The sequence below is a fragment of the Bradysia coprophila genome, unplaced genomic scaffold, assembly GCF_014529535.1.
Source record: "Bradysia coprophila strain Holo2 unplaced genomic scaffold, BU_Bcop_v1 contig_324, whole genome shotgun sequence".
In the NCBI taxonomy this organism is placed as follows: domain Eukaryota; kingdom Metazoa; phylum Arthropoda; class Insecta; order Diptera; family Sciaridae; genus Bradysia; species Bradysia coprophila.
This window is the reverse complement of record NW_023503584.1, coordinates 130,983-154,858: the sequence shown is the minus strand read 5'-3', so window position 1 is coordinate 154,858 and position 23,876 is coordinate 130,983. Positions and strand designations below refer to the sequence as shown.

Genomic DNA, 23,876 nt, shown 5'->3' with positions numbered 1-23,876 from the left:
GCATGAGCTATACTTTTCGGAAACAGCGGTTATCCATATCGAATCAAAAAAATTCGTATCGAACTATAAACTATTGATCAAAGAAAGTAGATTTACTGATGATAACAAAACAGGACGATGAGACTAATACACTTCACACACTCCAACGTTTTACAGGAAATCACCCCGATTTGCACTTTGCTCTTTTCTTTAGGATTAAAAGTATCAATACGATGTTTCAGTTCAATATACAGCTTCACGTCTGATACTATGGAACAGACTACCGAAGAAAATTATTACCAACGCACTGCTCCTAGCATGAACATAAGAAATATTTGGAGGCTGATGAAGTCACAGTAGGCACTGCGTTTCTTTCGTGAAGATAGGTGACTTGTTTTAGTTGTGTGAGTTCAAACACACAATACAATCAATCTTAAGCGGTAGCTCTCATCACAAAAGCCTCCAAATTCGACGTTTGTCAAAGTAGTGTTCATGCTAGGAGCAGTGCGTTGTTATTACTCAACGCAGTGTGCTTCTAGGGAGTTAAATCAGACATTATTTTTTGTCGTCAAACTTTGTTTTGCTTTGTTGAGTAAAATAGCGTACGTATCTGTTGGATCATGATGGAAAATGGATTTACTCGAGTGACTGTGGCACTCGCCCGAGGGCTCGGCGACACAACCACTCTCGTATCCATTTTCCATCATTTCACCAACAGATACGTAATCTACTATTACTTCAACAAAACACGAGGAAATAACGCTCTGACTTGATCTAATGTTTTTGATTAATAACTATAGGGAACAAGGTGGCAGCTGTGTAAACCGAACAAGTTTCCTACTCCACATGTCCGTATAGCCTGAAATTGAGCTGTTTGGATAAAAGTAATCTTAAATACATTCACCGCTGCAGACTGCAGCACGTGTAACGTTAATCTTTATCAAGCTTTTGAGTTGATTTTACATGGACCTTTTCCAAGCATAAACCAACGTTATAATATTGAAAGTCGCCTACGATGAATTCACGAACGAAACGCCACGAATCTGATAAATTACGTCCTAGGTTTATACATATGGACACTACTAGTATTATGTATGAAACAGTGTTAGTTGAAGCCATTAAGTCTAACGGACTGTCATGTCGCTATATCTTGAACAGACCTCAGAATTTCGTATCATATTTGTCAACATAGTCAAAACTGTTCGAGAGCTTAAGGATTCAGCTAACACCACACTCGATAGGAAACAAAATTCTTTGAAATTAACATTTTTTAATCGTTTACCATCAGTGTTTTTCTTATAGCGAAACGAGAGATCCCAACAAAAATCTCTTCGAGAAAAGTGTGACGCAGTCTTTGAAGTACAATTTCTAAAATGAATGATATCGCTAGAGTTGACGCTTTCAGCTTCGTTACGCAAAAATTAAATTTTACACCCAATTTTAGTTCAAACAAGCTGGCTTAGGTTTTCTCATCATCTGCCAAATAATTTTTACCAAAAAAAATTTGACTGGAAACAACCAAAATTTTACCAAAAAAATCTGCGTCGCAAGTGGCAAATGTTCAGGAACAGACCAGCAAGAAAATTTATCTGCCACATGCGACGCAATCGCCCGATACAATGAAATCGATTTGTTACTTGATTCGAAACTGATGAGACGTTTCCGCCACAACGGTGATGACTTGATATGTTGAATGGGATCGGTTCGTGTTTGAAGATTTGACATTCAACGTAAAGTTGTAAGTGTGGGCAAGTACCAACAGATTTGGCTTGGTGGTGAAACTTGGTGTGTAAAAATTTGAAATTATCGATATGACTGAAGATAAGGAAGCAACGAAAAATTTTGGTGGAAATTGGAATTAGAAATCACGAGCCTAAGTTAGGCCACCTAACGATGAATTTGTGCGAGTAGTTTTAGCCTACTTCAGGCTTCTTCGGTCTGATATTTTAGTAGTGAGTGCTGGACGAATCATCAATGAAAATTCCAACGAGTACAAAAACGGTTCATTAAAATACGATTTATTGTAACAACAAAATCTAAGTTTTCTTTTTCGATTTAAATCTGTCGAGTACATGTTTCGGCTGGTCGGTTGACGACTCTGACGATTTGACTTTGTGTTCGTTGAATAATTTCTCTTTAATTCCTTTGATGTCTCTGATGAATTCCTGAAAAAGAAAAATATTGCAATCAGTGACGGAACGCAACAGGTCAGCCATGAAAATTTGCTCAAAGGTAGTTCGTTCCTTCCTTGCATGCTGTCTGATGCATGATGCGCTTAGGTAAGGCAAATCTTTGAACACCAAAACAAGTGAAAAATGTCAATGTATGGGAGACAATACGTCGGAATGAAATCTTTCCCTCCACAAAGTTCTCCTATCCAGTCTATTGAAGTTTTTGATTAGGATTTTTTAGATTTATCAGTCCGGAACGATGGCAAATGTTTGCACTTTTGCGATCTAGAACACAGATCTCTTGGTCCATTGTGTTATTATCTGAAATGTTATTGTTGGGTATATCAGAGTCAGAGTGAACGAACACGAGGACTTTGCACCGAGATTTATACAACGTTTTATGCCACAGAGCAGGGCTTACTTTATAGAATTTTAATTCTGAATATTTCAAAAAAATTTTGAAGTGAGCCCTGTCACAGAGGCATGTAAAGTTTGCATATTTTGCATGTTAAAATGCTGAGTGACATAAAAATAGGATAGCTCCACCCTAAACCGAACACGTTAAACGCATGTAATGTTACATTAATAATGTTGATGTTGACGTAATGTTGATGTAAACAATATTGTTTCGGCTCTTCAATTCAATAGATCAGTGTCAAATAGCGGTTTCTTCACAAATACATTTACAAATCTGTGTAAGAGAAATGTCAATCTAATCCAGCTAACCTCAAAAAAATATAAATTTTTCGATTTTGAGGTTAGCTGGATTAAATTGATAGTTTATTCGACATCTCAAACGACATTGACAATGACCCATACAATCAATAGGTTTGTTCCAAAGTGATTTCAGCTGTCAAATCGTAATCCACAGACGACGACATAACCACAAAGTATCGTGAAATTTTTGACAAAATTCTCACAACAGCGTTGAGGTTATGGCTCTGTGGATGACGCTCGGCTGTGTTCGGCTTGTCAAAAATCGTTCTTACCGTACGATGGAACAGACCTATACTCTCTCGAGCAACCTTACTAGGAAAACTAAGGTGGTAAATAAGGACAGTGTATGCTGTCACACAAAATTTTACACTTCTATAAATTCAATCACTGGTTCATAAAGTATATCACGAGTGCGAAAGAGATGCAAGATATGGTTAAAACTGTGATAGAAATAGATGCACTTACTCGTCACACGTGACATACTTTATGAATGATAAGTGATTTATTCAATATAGCGAAAAAAAAGGCTGCTAGGCGCAACCAGCAAAAAAACGATCTTTTCAAAAAACAAGTTTACAATAAATAAAAATCATCAATTCTATTCGTTCCTAATGTTCCCAAAATGTAGCTAGCGTTCCTTCGTTGAATGGCAATAGAAACCTTCTGTAATAGGTAATCCATAGAACGCGATTCACCGGAAGCCCGTCGCATCAATGATCCTAATTTCTTTATAAATATTCTAGTTTCTGGACCCATGCTACCTAGTGATTCAAATGCAATAGGAGTGAAAAAGTAATTTTCTTTTAAAAGTTGGTAATGATTATGCTTATGTCTTTCCGCATTATCTGCTATTGCACCAGCCTTCTTTGAAGATTCATTTACATAAGAAGGGGCGAGAGTATCTCTAACGGTAACATCCCAAAGTATCGGTCTACCATGACTCCATGGAATTAGAGTCACACCATCCGGTCTTTTACCGTCATCTCTAGAGATCCCAGGAGGCTGTATTATATTTGGAAAACCTGCTGAAGAAAATGCATGAGAAAAGATTTTATTTAATTCATCATGTCCTGGTATCCATCCTCCGCTTTTTTTACAAGATAAGCCATGTAATCCATCCTTCTTAACCATCTTACTGCAGAGGCATTTATGTTCTTCGCACAATTGAGAGCCTAAACGAAGACCAACGGAAATTCTAGCTGTATTGTTATCTAATAGTAAGCCCAATTGACTCGATGGGACCACCTGCAGCCACTTTGAAGATTCTTTAGTAAATGAATGAGAGTCTAAGCGGTCACTTATTATTTTTGGATTTTTAATCGAGTTGCCATATTATACCGATTTTTCATGTCGTTTAGGTAAATTTATCGTGAAAATTTGTCATCTGAAGCCTGTCCTCATTAATTTCAATGAATACTAGTCGTTATTCATCATAATACACACACCATAAAAAATGAATTTAAAAAAATTAGCGCTGCACCGACACTACGGCAACTCCGTCAAAAAAAGTTAAGTGTCAAACATGTCAAAATAAGGTGGAATTTTGATGCTGTCAAAATAGAGTGAGGATGGTGGAGAAGCTAGACAGTGTATTGATACAATACAAAATATGGAATTATCAATCGAAGGTATGTACAACATCCAGTTGTTGCATCCAAGCACCACCAGCGAATAACTCAAAAATTCATAAAATTTCAATTCAAAGGTGCAACATTCGAATCGGAAGCATACATCAAAATAGAACAAACTTTCGCTGTATATTCGGATGAAGAATGTGAAAATGAATTTGCGGTTAAGATCGAACGATCGTCACCACTACCATCAACAGACGAAACCGTGCAACTGGAACAAAATGTAGTGTGGATAAAATCCGCAATTCCATCAAATGATTGTATCAAGGCAGAACCGTTGGATGACGTCACGCACACAAAATCGGAAATCGAGTCAAATGTCGCATCTGTCGAAGAAAATCCATTGGATGCTGTCGAATGTTTCGAGAAAAATTGCTTGGACAATGTGCAGTACATGAGCACAGAAATATCGTACAGTAATTTCGATCGGTGTCAGCAGAAGGTACCACCGTCTAAAAAGGAATTGTCCTGTGACTTGTGCGGAAAAGTTTGTTTTCGCAAAGACAACCTCGTAAGGCATTTACAGACGCATCGGCGCGACAAACAATTCGGCTGCGATGAATGTGGACTCAAATTCACACTCGTACAGTACCTACGGAGACATCAACTTAACCACCGTGACGAAAAGCGATTCTATTGTGACGATTGTGGACGGGGGTTCGTTAAACGAAACCATTTGGAAACCCATAAGCAAAGCCACATTGGTCTTAAGCCATTTGCCTGTGATGAATGCGGATCAAAATATTCTCGGAAAGGTGCGCTCAATGTGCACAAACTGTCGCACACAGACTTTGTTCGGGGAACGCCGTATGTGTGTGACGTGTGTGAAAGGCGCTTTGCCCGGAAGCAATATCTGGAAAGACACAAACTTACCCACTCGGGAGAAAGACCGTTTTCGTGCGAAGATTGTGGGAGACGATTTTCACAGCCGGCACATCTGAAAGAACATCTGGTGTCGCACATGTCATCCGAAGAACGTGAAAAGAGAATGTTGGCTTGTGACAAATGTGACCGGAAGTTCTTACGCCCGTATAATTTGAAGAAACATTCAAAGATTTGCAATAAAAGCAAATAGATTGTCTTAACAGTTGTTTTAAAATTGAAAGGTGTATTTGGTTGTTGGTTACACGTGGTGTCAACGTCCCTAAGTTTTAAGCATTGTAAATTCCTATCTCTCTGATGTTTTGCTACCATGTAACACACTCGCCCAACAATAACGTCTGATTGAAGAATTTTCCTTTACTTTCAATTTTGCGAGATGGAAAATTCCTTCAACCAATCGACAACACAAAATCTTATTCGTGGTCTTATTCATCGTCGAAAGCGTTACCGCGATCCTGTTTTTCCTTTACTACGCGTTAGGAATTTTCAAATTGGAATCGAAAACACTTCAGACTAACCATTTGACAAACATCGGTGCCCAAATTATACTCGTTAAAGTGAATGATTTAGCTCGACTACCGAACAGAGAGCTGTTTGGAGCTCAGAACTCGGTGTCGGCTCTAAGACAATATAAGATTGTCCACCTTCGGTTAAAATTGTAGGAATTTTAAGAAAAAATTAATTTCATTGACTGAGTTACATTTCCCATTAGTTGAATAGGCAAAATATGAACTGTGAAGGTTCAACCAACTTTGCGTTGAATCGCCTGTTCTCATATGAGAAAGCGTTCAAATTTACGTTTCGATTCATATTTCTTGAACAGCTTGTTCACTTGAAATTCAAATTATGAGGCGCACAGCGCACTAACAGTGTCAACGTTCTAATAATCGTAAAACTTGGAAAATCTACAAAGAGATCGTGTTCAACCGCTACAAAGAAGTCCAGGATGCGCTGCCAACAATCAATGGTGCTCCAACGTCCGCCTCACCGCAGTCTTGCAATGCTGTCAATGAGCACTTTTGTGTTGCTGGAGAACGTCTTGCTACTGAAATTGTAGCTATTCACGGCTATGAGGTTGATGACATTGCCGATCTGCACCCAACCCACACCAACAACAACTGGTCATTTCAGGAAGTAAACTCTGATGATGTTATTGAAGCTATCGACTGTTTACCGAACAAGAAATCAACTGGTGTTGACTCAGTACCCGTAAGCCTACTGAAAGCATCTTCGACCAGCATTGCTTCTCTGATAGCTCTTTGTATAAATCTGGCTATTCGGACGACTGTTTTCCCGGCTGAGCTTCTCAAAGGTCGCCTTAAACTTATTCATAAGAGCGGTAGCCTTGACATTGAAAACTTCCGTGGACTTACGCTACTAACGTCCCTTTCCAAAGTGTTCGAGTTTCTACTGGTGAAACAACTGTGTGCGTATCTCGACAGCCTGAACTTCTTCAAAGGAAATCAATTTGGTTTCATTCGCCAATCCTGTTGCCTGAGCGCTGCCTACCAACTTGTCGATTTCATCACAGCGGGAGAAATAGGAAGAAATTTGTTGGTGTTATATTCATCGATTTGAAACGAGCTTTTGATACCGTAGATCCCTTGCGGTTATCACTTAAGCTTAAACGTGCCGGTTTATCTGACAAAGCAGCTGACCTGATGATGAGTTACCTCTGCAACCGTACCACTGCTACAAAAATGAAGAACAGCTGGAGCATATTTCGAAACGTTTCTGTTGGAGTTGCGCAAGGCTCAAAGATGGGTCCTCTCCACTTTATAATTTACATTGCCGATATACTCACCCTCGGACTGATTGGCAAATTGATATTGTATGCCGACGACACTGCAATGTACTATGCGTGTGAGACTGCGGAAGAGCTGGAACGTACAATGCAAATCGACATGATTGCTCTCCACAAATGGCTGTGTCGGAACGTTCTCACCATCAACACATCAAAGACCTGCTATATGACGTTTGGGAAAGCACGGCTACTTGCTGATCTAAACATAACTATAGACGGAGAGGCGATCAAGCGTGTTAGCACGTTCAAATACCTTGGTTTGGTACTTGACGAAAGACTGTCGTTTAAGCAACACATTGAACACGTTAAGAGGAAAATACGTCCCTTCATCCCGCTTATGTGGCGTAAAGCGAAATTCATCCCTCTGAGCAAGCGTAAACAACTCTACTTTGCCTACGTTGAAAGTCACATCTCATACATGCTGCCTATATACAGCGTGGGATCCAAGAGTAAATTGCAACAATTGCAGAGAATACAAAATCGATGTATCAAGGCTCTGTACCACCTACATCGCTTCACATCAACGACCTTCTTATACTAACAAGTATACTTCCGATTGAGAAACTGGCAGCTGTTGAACGGATCACCTACGTCCACAAAGTCGTCAATTCGCTTACCAAAAACCACTTCGACATTCGGTTTAACCATGAGATCCATTCACACCGCACTCGTCAAGCGAACCAGTTACACTGCTCCCACAAACATCCAGCCTTGAAGCAATCGTCGACTGAGTATAATAAATTTTGTGGTGACCTCCGGCATTTAATGTGCATTAAGACTTTTAAAGCTAGGCTCAAGACTGCGGTCATGAAAGACAGTGCTCACAAGTTCAATGTGATATCGCCTTACGTTTTGCTTAACTGATTTAAGTTGACTGGTTTACCGTTGTGATGATTTTTCTCTGTGATATCTTTATAGTTTTATGGTCGTTTTGAAGTTTAACTTTATTTGCCTTTTTTGACGAATCTCTCTTAGAGAATTTTACCTGTTGAATTAAGATTATTTGTTTTTTTTTTACTTTTACTTTTGATTGTACTTTTTGCATGAATTTTGGGTCGTATCCCACGCACGCTTGTATAAGGGATGATAATAAACGGATTTATTTAAAAAAAAAAAAAAACGTTGGAAGATTTTTAGGATTTAGGATCCTCTTTCGGATGTTGACTTTTCTTTTCGTAAACCGAGACTCTGCGAACAAATAATTTCCCAGAAACTTACCTTCTTCTTCGCGCTCTTGACGATCTGCTTAACTTTGGCCGTATTAGCCGAACCTCCTTTGCCCTTCATCTTTTTCGCGCGTTTGAAATCGATCTTGGGCGCTTTCAGATACTGCAATAACACGAAAAAAAAATGTATGAGCCTAACGGAACACCAGTTTCACAGAGGACACACGTACAAACAACTTCTTCTTCGCTTCGACCTTTTCTCTGAACGTAGGCACATCAACGCGAACAATAGCAGCCGGATCCAACGCAATAAACTCGGACGGGATTTTGTCCAACAGTGCATGCACTTCGTTCTCTCTGCGCTGCGATTTCGTTTGGAATGGATTCGCTTCCAAGGCATCGAAATTGGCTTCACCCGAACCGGGTACCAGCAGCGATTGGAATCCTTTTCGCGTTGTCACGCCCAGAACATCCTCGTACGGACAGATTTCCATGCCGTGAATGAAATCGTCGCACTTTTGCATGATGTACGCATGCGTTGCCGATATCAAATTCGGCTTCTTGTGTACTTCGCACACATTGCCCATTGCCAGGCCCAATAAACCTTTTTGCGAAATTGCCATGTGTTGAGCGGGTAGCCGGATTTTGTACTCGATGGTCGGTCCGCTTAGAGCTCGGATGTCCCAAATTTTCACCGATTTGTCGAGACCGCATGTGGCCATGTAGGTGCCTTTCGGGTCGACTGCTATCGATGAAAGTGGTGTCGGATGGCACAACAGTTTGGCTAACGGTTCTCGAGTAGACGGAGACCACATCGACACCACACCTTTCGAGCCACCCAAACACAGCACTCCGTTAGTGGGATTTGTTGTCATTAGTCGTACCGGACCTAGTCGCGTATTGTATTCGCTAACCATTTGTCCAATGGAGGTGTCTAACCAACTGAGAAAGCCAACTTCATTGCCACTGGCTAGCAGGAAATGATGTGGAAGAAACTCCAATCGATTGACACTGTCCATCTGCTTGACGCAATGCAGTTCCGTGTCTTGATTGTCGTAGAAATGGACCTAGTTCTTCTGGGCCACAGCATACATCGTTTCTATGTGCAACCAGGCTACATCGACCACCTCTTCGGTCACATTCATTTCGCAGTGAAGTCGCTTCGTTATCCAGTCGAATGCAGCTACGTGCCCCTTTCGTCCCCCGATCAGTAAGTGACGACCATTTTTCGTGTATTTCATTCGTTACGGCCCGAATCCCAGATTCAAGCTGAAATGCTTTGCGGCTGATGTTATGTCCACATTTTGGACAATCCGTGATTGCGTGTACTCGATTGTACTCTCTCCCTCTTCCGCTTCGATAAAACTGAAAGATTTCCGATTCTTACACTGTTCGCCGGTACATCGAGAACGAAAAATTGTCATAAAACTCACCCCTCCTCTTCATTCCGTAAGATTTCAGTTCGAGATAGTTAGAGCCCTATTGATATTCTCTAGATTATTTGAATAGTTTGTACAAGGATAATTGCAAGGCAATATATTGTAAGGAGGTGGCGCCGATACAGATACGCGGGTTACACACCATAGGTGACGATAAAATGGCGGATATCGTACGAAAAACTCACTTCAATTAACGATTGTCATCGCCGTGATGATGTATTGACTTTATTTGTATGAAATCCGCCATTTTATCATCATATTACCTTGGATAATTGTACAAGGTTTTTTCTTTTGTCCTGAGATAATAAAGAGAAATTTGACCTAGATGGCGCTTCCTGGCACGCCAGATAGAAAGAACATCTGAGCAGTTTTCACAACATAACAACAGATAAACCACAGATAAAATAAATATTTTTCATAGTAATTGATTCAACTCAAACGAAGTGTCATGGTACTTGTCATGTTAAAGTTTCTTCTTGGAAAAAGTTCATCACGCCGCTATAGTCCAAGAAAAAACTCAAAGCTTACGGCGAAGAAACGAAATCCAACATGGTGCTTGTCATATCATCAAATTAATTGTAAAGTTGGTATTTTGTGCGTCCACTTAATGTTACGTGATGTATCTGTGATCCAGAATTCCGGATATTGACTCTGTGGTTACGTTATAACGACTTTGGAAAGCAGTTCTTTGTCGTTCAATTTTTTCAACATACGTCTACTACATGCTCCTTCTATCTGGCGCTTTAATGGGATCAATTCTCTGTTCTAAACGTTGTTTTGTAATAGCCAATAAAACCAAGGACTTGAATGAACAAGTTAAGAAACTCTCGAAGTCAGAAGTTAGCGGAGGAACTAATAGAAAATATTGGTGCCCCCACCTTTGTGATCAACTGAAAGGTCTTAATAGGATAATTTCAAAACTTAGCGTAGAGCAGTGTAACCAAAGTATATCAACACTACAGGTAGTGCAAACACTCAGCGGATCACAAAATTTTCGGAACCCGAGTTTCGGGTTTGTCAAGTTGTATTCGTAAAGATTAACGAAATACAATTGCCTGCACTGCATTGTTTAGAATGAAGGGTATGAAGTTGTGGCATGTATTGCAACATAACAAAGTGTGTCCAACATTATACCTTTTGAGTTTTATAAGAGAGCGATTTTTTTAAACATTTGTCCATGGGGCAACGTCAAAATGAGAGAGAAACGCAAACAAACAATCTTATTTTCTATACAATTTTGTTTTGACGTTGCCTTATTTTCAACTCGTGAAGTTTACTGTTGTGAGTTTTTGTGCAAAAGTGAATGAATGGGTGAATGGATCTTTGCGTGAGCAAGGCTGTATACTTGGGGAGGTCACACAGATACAGATACGCGGGTTACACACCACAGTTGATGATAAAATGGCCGATTTCATACAAAAGTTCACCTACTCTGATGATTCTCGTCGTCTTGATGATGTGGTGAATTTTTTGTAAATGTAAAATCATCAGAAGTGGTGTGTTCCCGCGTATCTAATAAAATGGCGGTCTGCGTGACCTCCCCGAAGTATACAGCCTTGTGCGTGAGCCGATGGATTGAGGTTTGAATTTGTTATTTCATTAAAATGTTGATTTTTGTTCTTCTTTTTGGTTTCATTTGTTTGCTTGATTTTTTACAAAAAGTTTACCCTCCCTACCGTAGAGCGCATACAATAACAAAACTCTCGACACTGTCGTTCCTGACGAGTCCCCCAGTTTTCTGTTTCCACATAAAATTCACGGGAATTTTATGGAAGTGAACTAGTGAGTTTTGAGATTAGCTGGACGAAACGGTGTCTCTAGGTACTTTAGGGATAACGCGACTTAGACAATTTGATTTTGATCGGTTTAACGTAATTTTGACTTAACCACGACAGAGATTTGGCCTTCTTGCGTTGTTTTCTGATTTGTCGAAATACGTCAGACGAATGGCTCGCGATTAGTATAATAGCTTCGCGCTGTGGGATAGTGCTAATGTTAGAAATAGTCCGTTGCGCAATTGTAACGTTAAAAAGCACTTCGCATATGTCAGAGTCACGGATGTTTGCAATATTTATGCAATCAACCTTAATATGGTGAATCTGTTCATCTGTTCATGATGTGTCTGAAATATTTCTGTGCTTTTTAACGTTACAATTGCGCAACGGACTATTTCTAACATTAGCACCATCCCACAGCGCGAAGCTATTATACTAATCGCGAGCCATTCGTCTGACGTATTTCGACAAATCAAAAACAACGCAAAAAGGCCAAATCTTTGTCGTCGTTAAGTCAAAATTACGTTAAACCGATCAAAATCAAATTGTCTAAGTCGCGTTATCCCTAAAGTTCCTAGAGACACCGTTTCGTCCAGCTAATCTCAAAACTCACTAGTTCACTTCCATAAAATTCCCGTGAATTTTATGTGGAAACAGAACACTGGGGGACTCGTCAGGAACGACAGTGTCGAGAGTTTTGTTATTGTATGCGCTCTACGGTAGGGAGGGTAAACTTTTTGTAAACAAGGCATCAGAACAGTCGGAGCGTTTGCTACGACTGAGCCCCGTACGACCCGTAAACCTATTTAGCCCGAAACCATTATACGTCCATAGCCCTAATAAGCCCGTAACCCTTATTCGTCCGATATCAAAATGCTTCCGTAACCTTATTGCGTACTTGACATCATTGTATATTTTTGCAAATTGTATATGTAAGCGTTCATCTTTAAAATTGCGCTTAGCGCAATTACAAAAGCCCGTACGAAGTACTTCTCAAGTATAAAACAAAAGCTTACGACGTAATCTTAGGAATCCGAATTTACAACTTTTTTTATCCCAATTTTCTTTCGGTATTGAATTATCTGTCAAACGAAACAAAAAGTAGCAAAATCTGATGAAATATACTCGATTTATGTGCAAAAAACACTTAGGGCCGAGCAGCGGCCTTAGTTCAAGGGCCCAAATTTGAAACTTTTTTCGCCACGTTCTTTTCGGTATTCAATTACCTTCCATAGAAAACTAAATCTATCAAAATCGGATGAGATTTACTCGATTTATGTGCAAAAAACACTTAGGGCCAAGTAGTGGCCTTAGTCCAAGGGACCCAATTTGAAACTTTTTTCGCCACGTTCTTTTCGGTATTCAATTATCTCTCAAACGAAACGAAACAAAAACTAACAAAATCGGATGAGATTTACTCGATTTATGTGCAAAAAACCCTTAGGGCCGAGTAGCGGCCTTAGTCCAAGGACCCAAATTTGAAACTTTTTTTGCCATCATTCTATTCGGCATTCAATTATCTCTCAAATGAAACAAAAACTAGCAAAATCGGATGAGATTTATTCGATTTATGTGCAAAAACGACATAGGGCCGAGTAGCGGCCTTAGTCCAAGGGCCCGAATTTGAAACTTTTTCCCCACGTTCTTTTCGGTATTCAATTACCTTTCATAAAAAACTAAATATAGCAAAATCGGACGAGATTTACTCGATTTATGTGCAAAAAACACTTAGGGCCCAGTAACGACCTTTGAGCGATCCCAACAAGCCCACATTGCATCTTACCCAAAAACAATGTTCAGCAACTTTGTTCTACTCGTCAATACCTTTCATTTGATATATCACAAGCAGGTATTGCGTGCGTATTTCGGTAGATATCGGCGAAAGACTGAAAAACACCTATAGGGCCCTAGCTCTGGAAGGGCCGGCCCTACCATGCCCATTTTCGAACTTGACCTTACTTTTGTCCATACCAATCGGGGAAAAAAAGAATTTTGAAAAAAGGTTGTGATTTACTCTAGCTAGAGGGGTCACGGACGGACGGACGGACGGACGGACGGACGGACATTTTTTTTATTGCGGATTTGTCATCTATGAACATAACCAAATGCTTTGCCCTTACTGGCTGCTTCCAATTCGACATGTTACAAACGGCATATTAATCGTATAAGCCCCCAGTACTTCGTACGGGGCTAAAAATCAAGCAAACAAATGAAACCAAAAAGAAGAACAAAAATCAACATTTTAATGAAATAACAAATTCAAACCTCAACCCATCGGCTCACGCACAGATCCATTCACCCATTCATCCACTTTAAGATTCTATTGTATACTATCAAACGAACCTTTTGTGTGGTTGACCATTGTGTTTAGTGTGGGAATAAACTTTCTCACGATATAGTGACATAAAAACTGATAAAATGCGCGAATATATTAGGTCATTATAGTTCTATTGTCTATTCATCAACTCTTTTTGACAGATTTATTGACCTCTATTTTACCCTCGTCAACCGTTTTTTGACAGGTCTATTGTACCCTCGTCAAAATTTGACAGGTATTGTTCTTTTTTAGTTCGACATTTAGTCCTCAAAAGACCATATATATTCTTCTATCGTTAAAAGTAAATCATTGAGTTGAGTTTGTGTACGAAATTTCTTACTCGAAAATCGTCTCTTTAAAGAAAAAACAGCAGCAAATCGGAAAAATGTCGGAAAACGAAGTACAAATACAATTTTTTTTCTTTCGTCGCCATGTTGTTTTGGTCTACTTACTTTATTTTTTCCTTTTGTCTTTGTCACCCACGAAATCGTGTTCGCTCTACGAAATTGAGATAAAAACGACAAAGACCCGGTTTTGTTACAAAAGTAAACACGAAAAAAAAAATTACAAACACTTCCTCTAATTAACACCAAAGTCAATTAAAAACAAGGCATCAGAACAGTCGGAGTGTTTGCTGCGACTTAGCCCCGTACGACCCGTAATCCTATTTCGTCCGTAACCATAATACGTCCGTAGCCGTTATCCGCCCGGAACCCTAATACGTCTACAACCCTCTAATGCGTCTGTTACCAAAATGCAAGTCAAGTTGGGCATGGTCAAATTTACTGAAAGTGTTCATTTTTAAAATTGCGCATAGCGCAATTACGAAAGTCCGTACGAAGTACCTCTCAAATAAAACCAACAATTTACGACATTATTTTAGAAACCCAAAATTTTTTGCCAACTTTCCATTGGGTATTCAATTACCTCTCAAATAAAACAAAAATTAGCAAACTCGGATGAGATTTACTCGATTTATGTGCAAAAAGCACTTAGGGCCGAGTAGCGGCCTTAGTCCAAGGGCCCAAATTTGAAACTTTTTTTGCCATCATTCTATTCGGCATTCAATTATCTCTCAAATGAAACAAAATCTAGCAAAATCGGATGAGATTTACTCGATTTATGTGCAAAAAACACTTAGGGCCGAGTAGCGCCCTTAGTCCAAGGACCCAAATTTAAAACTTTTTTTGCCATCATTCTATTCGGCATTCAATTATCTCTCACATGAAACAAAAATTAGCAAACTCGGATGATATTTACTCGATTTATGTGCAAAAAACACTTAGGGCCGAGTAGCGGCCTTAGTCCAAGGACCCAAATTTAAAACTTTTTTTCCATCATTCTATTCGGCATTCAATTATCTCTCACATGAAACAAAAATTAGCAAACTCGGATGATATTTACTCGATTTATGTGCAAAAAACACTTAGGGCCGAGTAGCGGCCTTAGTCCAAGGACCCAAATTTAAAACTTTTTTTGCCATCAATCTATTCGGCATTCAATTATCTCTCACATGAAACAAAAATTAGCAAACTCGGATGATATTTACTCGATTTATGTGCAAAAAACACTTAGGGCCGAGTAGCGGCCTTAGTCCAAGGACCCAAATTTGAAACTTTTTTTGCCATCATTCTATTCGGCATTCAATTATCTCTCAAATGAAACAAAATCTAGCAAAATCGGATGAGATTTACTCGATTTATGTGCAAAAAACACTTAGGGCCGAGTAGCGCCCTTAGTCCAAGGACCCAAATTTAAAACTTTTTTTGCCATCATTCTATTCGGCATTCAATTATCTCTCAAATGAAACAAAATCTAACAAAATCGGATGAGATTTACTCGATTCATGTGCAAAAAACACTTAGGGCCGAGTAGCGGCCTTAGTCCAAGGGCCCAAATTTGAAACTTTTTTCGACACGTTCTTTTCGGTATTCAATTACCTTCCATAAAAAACTAAATCTGGCAAAATCGGATGAGATTTACTCGATTTATGTGGAAAAAACACTTAGGGCCGAATAACGACCTTTGAGCCCTCCCAACAAGCTCGCGTTGCATCCTACACAAAAACAATGTTCAGCAACTTTGTTCTACTCGTCAATACCTTTCATTTGATATATCACAAGCAGCTATTGCGTGCGTATTTCGGTAGATATCGTCGAAAGACTGAAAAACACCTATAGGGCCCTAGCTCTGGAAGGGCCGACCCTACCATGCCCATTTTCGAACTTGACCTTACTTTTGTCGATACCAATCGGGGAAAAAAAGAATTTTGGAAAAAGGTTGTGATTTGCTCAAGCTAGAGGGGTCACAGACGGACGGACGGACGGACATTTTTAGCCCCGTACGAAGTACTGGGGGCTTATAAGATTAATATGCCGTTTGTAACACGTCGAATTGGAAGCAGACAGTAAGGGCAAAGCATTTGGTTATGTTCATAGATGACGAATCCGCAATAAAAAAAATGTCCGTCCGTCCGTCCGTCCGTCCGTCCGTCCGTCCGTCCGTCCGTGACCCCTCTAGCTAGAGTAAATCACAACCTTTTTTCAAAATTCTTTTTTTCCCCGATTGGTATCGACAAAAGTAAGGTCAAGTTCGAAAATGGGCATGGTAGGGTCGGCCTCTCCAGAGCTAGGGCCCTATAGGTGTTTTTCAGTCTTTCGACGATATCTACCGAAATACGCACGCAATAGCTGCTTGTGATATATCAAATGAAAGGTATTGACGAGTAGAACAAAGTTGCTGAACATTGTTTTTGGGTAAGATACAACGCGAGCTTGTTGGGAGGGCTCAAAGGTCGTTACTCGGCCCTAAGTGTTTTTTGCACATAAATCGAGTAAATCTCATCCGATTTTGCTAGATTTAGTTTTTTATGGAAGGTAACTGAATACCGAAAAGAACGTGACGAAAAAAGTTTCAAATTTGGGCCCTTGGACTAAGGCCGCTACTCGGCCCTAAGTGTTTTTTGCACATAAATCGAGTAGGTCTCATCCGATTTTGCTAGATTTAGTTTTTTATGGAAGGTAACTGAATACCGAAAAGAACGTGTCGAAAAAAATTTCAAATTTGGGCCCTTGGACTAAGGCCGCTACTCGGCCCTAAGTGTTTTTTGCACATAAATCGAGTAAATCTCATTCGGTTTTGCTAGATTTAGTTTTTTATGGAAGGTAACTGAATACCGAAAAGAACGTGTCGAAAAAAGTTTCAAATTTGGGCCCTTGGACTAAGGCCGCTACTCGGCCCTAAGTGTTTTTTGCACATAAATCGAGTAAATCTCATCCGATTTTGCTAGATTTTGTTTCATTTGAGAGATAATTGAATACCGAAAAGAACGTGTCGAAAAAAGTTTCAAATTTGGGCCCTTGGACTAAGGCCGCTACTCGGCTCTAAGTGTTTTTTGCACATAAATCGAGTAAATCTGATCCGATTTTGCTAGATTTAGTTTTTTGTGGAAGGTAATTGAATACCGAAAATAACGTGGCAAAAAAGTTTCAAATTTGGGCCCTTGGACTAAGGCCGCCACTCGGCCCTAAGTGTTTTTTGCACATAAACCGAGTAAATCTCATCCGATTTTGCTAGTTTTTGATTCATTTGAGAGATAATTGAATACCCAATAGAAAGTTGGCAAACAATTTTGGGTTTCTAAAATAATATCGTAAATTGTTGGTTTTATTTGAGAGGTACTTCGTACGGGCTTTCGTAATTGCGCTATGCGCAATTTTAAAAATGAACACTTTCAGTAAATTTGACCATGCCCAACTTGACTTGCATTTTGGTAACAGACGCATTAGATGGTTGTAGACGTATTAGGGTTCCGGGCGTATTATGGTTACGGACGAAATAGGATTACGGGTCGTACGGGGCTAAGTCGCAGCAAACGCTCCGACTGTTCTGATGCCTTGTTTTTATTGCGGATTCGTCATCTATGAACATAACCAAATGCTTTGCCCTTACTGTCTGCTTCCAATTCGACGTGTTACAAACGGCATATTAATCTTATAAGCCCCCAGTACTTCGTACGGGGCTAAAAATTCCTAATTAATGATGTGAGTGCACGCTCGTCCCAGATTATTATAGGACTGACGGCGTTGTTTGCCTGATGAAGTTTGACATGAATGTTTTGAAGTAATCTCACAGGATTTGCACCTTTTTTCAACGCGAGCACATTAATTTGGCATCTTTAATTTGAGGCATTATATGCATAGACCTCTGTTGCTTACGTACGAGTCAGACATCGCACACCGGTATTTTATATTTTGTTGTTTTAACATGCTACCATTTGTATCTGTTCAACATTCATCAGCCATATTTAAATATATCTAGTAATTACTTGTGTTCAGTCAGAGTAAATTGACAAAATAAGCTCGCGGATGTGATTTTTGGAGATGTTTGATCTTTAATTTGCTATTTTTGTGGCAGACAAAATATCAGCCCCGCCAGCAAGAATACAATGGTAACCTTGGTGATAGCACACACGTAAATTTCCAATGCAACACAATTCATTCCAAATGAATACATTGTAATGATTGTCTGATGGTGTCAACCGATGCACAGGCTAGGTAATTTGCAATTATTCTTTGTGTATATTTGGCGACCGCGTAGTCATTTTGGATGATTTTTTTTTTGTTTTTGTTTCACAAATTGTGAATCTCAATCGAGTTTCGAATTGTTATCAATATTCCTAGAGCTATTGAATTTGAATCAATCTGAATATGCGTGAAATCTGTTTGCTGTAGGCTACAATTCAATTATAGCATTATTGAATAAATTTCGATTTTGTTTTTTACAACACATCAAATGGGGAATAATTTTTTTTCTCCAAAAACAATTCATATAAAACCTTTTTGTAAACCCAATCGGGAGCATTTTCGCACCCATAATTGACTCCCATAACTTATTATTCGATTGATTAATGTACTGTTAGATGTGTTTATATTCAGTTTCGCTGAATGGACCAAGCGATGATTGACGCTTTTCACCAGAAAATGAACACTTAACCAAAAAACATAAATGATTTATTCTTTTTGTCCAGTAAATTAGATTGCTGCCTGCTTGCCACGCTTCTCATTCAGCTTCACTTGCAGCTTTTTCCTTTCGATGAATAATATTTTTTTTGTTGTCGTTCATCAATTCTTTATTTATTCAAAGCGAAAAAAAAAGACTGCTCGTCAGTAAAAAAACGATCTTTTCAATCAACAAATATTACAATAAATCATCCGCTCTATTACTTCCTAAAGTTCCAAGAATACATGCCGCATTGCCTCTTTGTATAGCAATAGAAATTTTCTGCAACAGATAATCTTTGGAACGTGGCTCCCCTGATGCTCTCTTCATCAACGATCCCACCTTGTCAATAAATTTCTTTGTTTCTGGACCCATGCAACCTAATGATTCAAAGGCAAGGGGGGTAAATAAATAGTTTTCTTTAAGACGTATATAATGATTATGCTTAAATCTCTCCGCTTTATCTGCAATAGACCCTGCTTTCTTAGAGGATTCACTGATGTATGAAGGAGCCAAAGTATCACGTATTGTTACATCCCATAAAAGTGATTTTCCATGACTCCACGGAACTACTGTCATACCATCAGGTCTTTTACCGTCGTCTCTAGAAATACCAGGTGGTTGCAAAATATTGGGAAATCCTGCAGAGGAAAATGCATGACCAAAAACATTATTGACAGAATCGTGTTTAGCAATAATCCCTATCTTTAATTTGCACGATAAACCATGCAAACCGTCCTTCTTAACCACATTACCACAATTACACTTGTACTCTTCACACAACTGGGATCCTAAACGAAGACCAACAGCAATTCTCGCTGCATTGTTATCTAATAGTAAACCTAGTTGACTCGATGGGACAACCTGCAGCCACTATGAAGATTCTTTGGTAGATGACGCAAGTAGTCTAGCACGAGTAACAGGTTCACTAGAATCTAACATCTCGCTAAAACTGCTCCTAATCACCGGTAGGTCCCAGTTTCGTTGCACCTTTCTCATTTCATCATTATCTGGAATAAAATCGTTAGGAATGGTATCTACTATGCCTGAAATGTCATCATCAATTATTCGCAAATTAAATTTACTCAAAATTTCATTCGACAAATCAGATGATGAATACACAGATGACAGATAGGCAGGCATTGCCAAGTCTTCAACTTTCCGAATCCCCAATCCACCAAAAACTAAAGGAAGAGAAGCTTGATCCCAAGCAAAATCTGACAACCTAACATTCGTAATCGCCTCAAGCGTAGAACGGAAAATCTCGTCAACACTTTTCAAACGATCGCGCAGCGAAAAAGTCCTGCAAGTACGCAACAAATAATTAAACCTACAACTCCCCAAAGACTTCCTAAAAATGCACAAAGCCGGATGAACATCCATTTCAAACGGTCGCACATTATTCTCAACGATTCAACCTTGGAAGAAAAAACCCTCTCTAAACCTGACTCAAAAATCGGAGACCCTAATATCTCAAGAAAAGACTCATCAACTCTCCTGATACCCGGCAACAATGCTGATATATCAGCATACATCCTAGCTTCGTCTTCACTCGAAGCATTAACAAAAAAAACCTCACATTTCTTTGTATTTAGCGGTAAACCAGACAAAACACAAAAATCTAAAACTCTCCTAATATCGGCAAGTATCACTGATAATTTATCAGCAATCGTTCCGTCATCTAAATACCAACCATTAAGCCTAGAAGAAAGAGAGTGCGTCATTCTCATAATACCAATACAAAAACCAGGGGGACCCATTGGATCACCCTGTTGGTATCCTCTTCTTGACAGCAAAACCTCATCAAGATAATAGAGATTAGAGAAATGACTATAAGCCTGCTGCAACAAAGGAAGCAATTCTGGGCACACATCCCTAACTTCACCTAACATAAACTTCCTAAACAACATATTAAAAGCATTCCCAAAATCAAACTTAACCAACGCCATAGGTTCTTCATGTTCAGCTGTACAGAAACTACGTACTGCATGAACCAGAGCCTCAGCACCCCCTTTTACACCAAACCCAAACTGAAAAGGCTTCAGTTTTTCAACTAAACTATCTCTAACATTAAAACCCGCAACTTTACCTGTCAAACGCCTCCAAACGATTCCAACCGCTATTGGTCTCACATCGTCCTCGCCTTTCATAAGCGCGGTCAACGAAGCTCCAAAAAACACCTTAGTTATATCCCTCTGAACCTTACCATACTTAACAACATCAATCAATGAAGCTGTCGCCCTCAACAAACGGTTCGCAGAATCACCACAAGTAAAAGAAGTTAAATCTTTTAAATGTCGTGGTCGTAAACCACCTATCCCCCCTGAAGAACTCAACGGAAAGCTTCTAATAGCCTTCACGACATCCTCAACAGAAGTCGGAGTTAAAGAATTCCTCAAATCCGCTTCACCTACTTCCTCAAAAACCTCCCCATCACCATCAGGGTGCTTATCCCTCAGTTTGGAAACTGTTTCCAATGTCTGAGGCGCAACTGAATCAGCCGAACACAGAACCCTAACCGCGCCCCTGATATCACCCTCACCAACCTTCCTAGTTGCAACCTTTATAGCGACACTATCATCACTAGAAGATTTACCTACAGTGAACGGAACACTTGCATCTCGCAACACGTTAGACAATGCCTCATTCACGTCAGTACAATTTCGAAAAACATTCAAATTAGACCTGACAACATTTATGCCATCCTTTCCTTTCGACTTACTATTCAAAACAACATAAGGAAATGCAAGTAATCTCATCCACGAACCCACATCATTCTTACCCAGCAAACACTCTATCTCTCTACAAAGTTCCTGACATACAGCAATCCTCACAGATTTCTGTATAATCCGAGTCAACGGAACCGAAACTCTACACCTATTAAGAAGCAATCCGAAATCATTAAGCATTTCTGATACATCTTCTACTACAGCTGACCCACCACTAAGGCCACCCCCACTTTTAGGTGCTACATCATCTACTCTCCTATGTTTACGCACATGAATACTCAACCCGTGTGCATTCTTAGCCAAAAAACCACACATACTACAAGTCACCCTCCCAAAACCAGCCTCACCTCCCAAACCGAAAGACTCTGAAGCTGATCCCAAGGCCTTTTTTCCCTTACACTTCCTAACTAATCTCTCGCGAACATTACGCTCCCCACCGTCATTATTCCTATCCTTCAAAAGAGAAAATACCTTCTGGCATTTGAAAGCTGAGCAATACCAATCCTCTCCGTCGCTGTACCCACCATCACCAAACGAATGACATTTTTTATGATACCAATTTTCACATCCTTTACAAATAATCCAGTTTTCGACGTTATCATCTTCATCGTTGGCCACCAAACAGAAACAAATAAAATCAGAACTGCGAGGTGAGCCACCAGACGCTTGACCCATAATTCAACTAAATTTCAATGGCCAGCACCAAAATTTCGTGGAAAATGCAGTTATTGCTTTATTCCTAAAAAATTCAAAGCGTAAAATAATGCAAAAACTAGAAATATTGCGAAATTTCTTAGCGGAGCAAAAATTTGTTTGTCTTTTCAGTTGCACAGCCTCAGTTTTATCGGTGTTACAGTAGAAAGATTTATGCTTGCAATAAAAAAGTTTTATTGCTCAATTAGAAGTTTCGCACGCGCACATTAGAGTGGTGTGAAAATGAAATGCTTTTGCAACACAATACCATCGTTGAACGTTTGCAATGAGGCATGACTTCTAGGTCCATAGAACAAACACGGACTTTGATCGCTGACTATCACCGTGATAGCTGACTATCACCGTGATAGCTGGATATAACTAACCGACAAAATCAAATTTCATCAAAGTAATCTTTTTCGATTGATTCGAACTTAACCTCAGGAATTCAATTCTGCGTCGATTAAAAAAATTAAATTGGTAATTGGTTGATAATTACTCAAGTTATCGTGTTTACAAGCAAAATATTGGGACAAACAATTCCGTTTTTCTTAACATTTCATACAACCTTTCATACAAACATTTTAGGGTATTTTCCGGCATAAGACCCTGACTTACAGTCAAGAAAACAAATGTACTTATTTGCAAGGATCCATTCCTTACGCCGTACTCTTTCGATTCTCACACACAAAAAATTACGAAATGGAGGAGCCATATTTTTGATTTTATATTACTCGGTTCTACGAGTTCTATTGATCGAACGTATCGATAGACATATAAGAGAAATCCGGCGAGATTTTAAGGGGTGAAGTCCAAATAAATCGAAAGCGTTAAGTGACATCGAGAACGAGAAATATGCAAGTGAAAACGAAAAAATTTAAAACAAGATAGAAATGCTTTAAACCAAAAAGAGTGAAAATGCAAATTTCTTTCGCGCCTACATTTCAAAATAAGTACGAAAATACGTAGGTACCATAAATTTAAGGTACTGCTTCACCCCTTGAACAAAATATTAAGGCATGTCTATCCCACTACAGATTGTGGATTTGAGCACCACTTCACTAGACTCTCAATGATTGAAGCTGTCGTCAAGTCGGTCACTTCTGTCATTTTATCGAACAATATTTTCATGGACAAAAATTTAATTTCCTAACAAAGTTTGACTTTTTAAATTTCGTATCTCAAAAGACTGACTCGAAGGCAGCGCCATCGCTGATTTTTCCGGTAGTGACGATAACAATTTTCACAATTGGTTATGTCATTGATCAAGGCAGCTCTCTAGCATTATCACACCGATTGTGAAATTGGAAATTTGGAGGCCTAAAATCACACAGTGTGCCTTACGAATTTCATTGAGAACTGCCTTGGTGCTATCAATTTCTTTTTATCACATCAGCGCCCGGTAAGTTGACTTCGCTGTGTATGATACCACCTCTCTTATCCAATACACAACTTGGAACCTCGGAAGTAATATACTATTACAGTCACTACTAACCCTACTAACTGTGATGGTAAAGTGCATTTTAATTTATTTCAAAACTCATTGTTTATGTGGCGAAGTGTATGCCGATA

General features: G+C 39.3%; 2 protein-coding genes across 2 annotated transcripts; one reads left to right on the top strand and one right to left on the bottom strand.

The window, feature by feature from the left end:
- Positions 1 to 2,015: 2,015 nt before the first annotated feature.
- LOC119079668 (WD repeat-containing protein 46-like) lies at positions 2,016 to 9,812 on the bottom strand (the record flags this gene model as incomplete). The annotated part of the gene is given in 4 exon segments (XM_037187719.1): positions 2,016 to 2,144; positions 8,403 to 8,513; positions 8,581 to 9,715; positions 9,784 to 9,812. Coding segments are annotated over 4 exon segments (1,404 nt in total), but the record flags the coding sequence as incomplete, so codon positions are not given.
- Positions 4,408 to 5,575, top strand: LOC119079270 (oocyte zinc finger protein XlCOF26-like). Its single transcript, XM_037187049.1, has 2 exons — positions 4,408 to 4,495; positions 4,573 to 5,575. The coding sequence occupies exons 1-2, from the start codon at positions 4,477 to 4,479 to the stop codon at positions 5,571 to 5,573; spliced, it is 1,020 nt and encodes a 339-aa protein (XP_037042944.1). The 5' UTR covers positions 4,408 to 4,476; the 3' UTR covers positions 5,574 to 5,575.
- Positions 9,813 to 23,876: the final 14,064 nt, after the last annotated feature.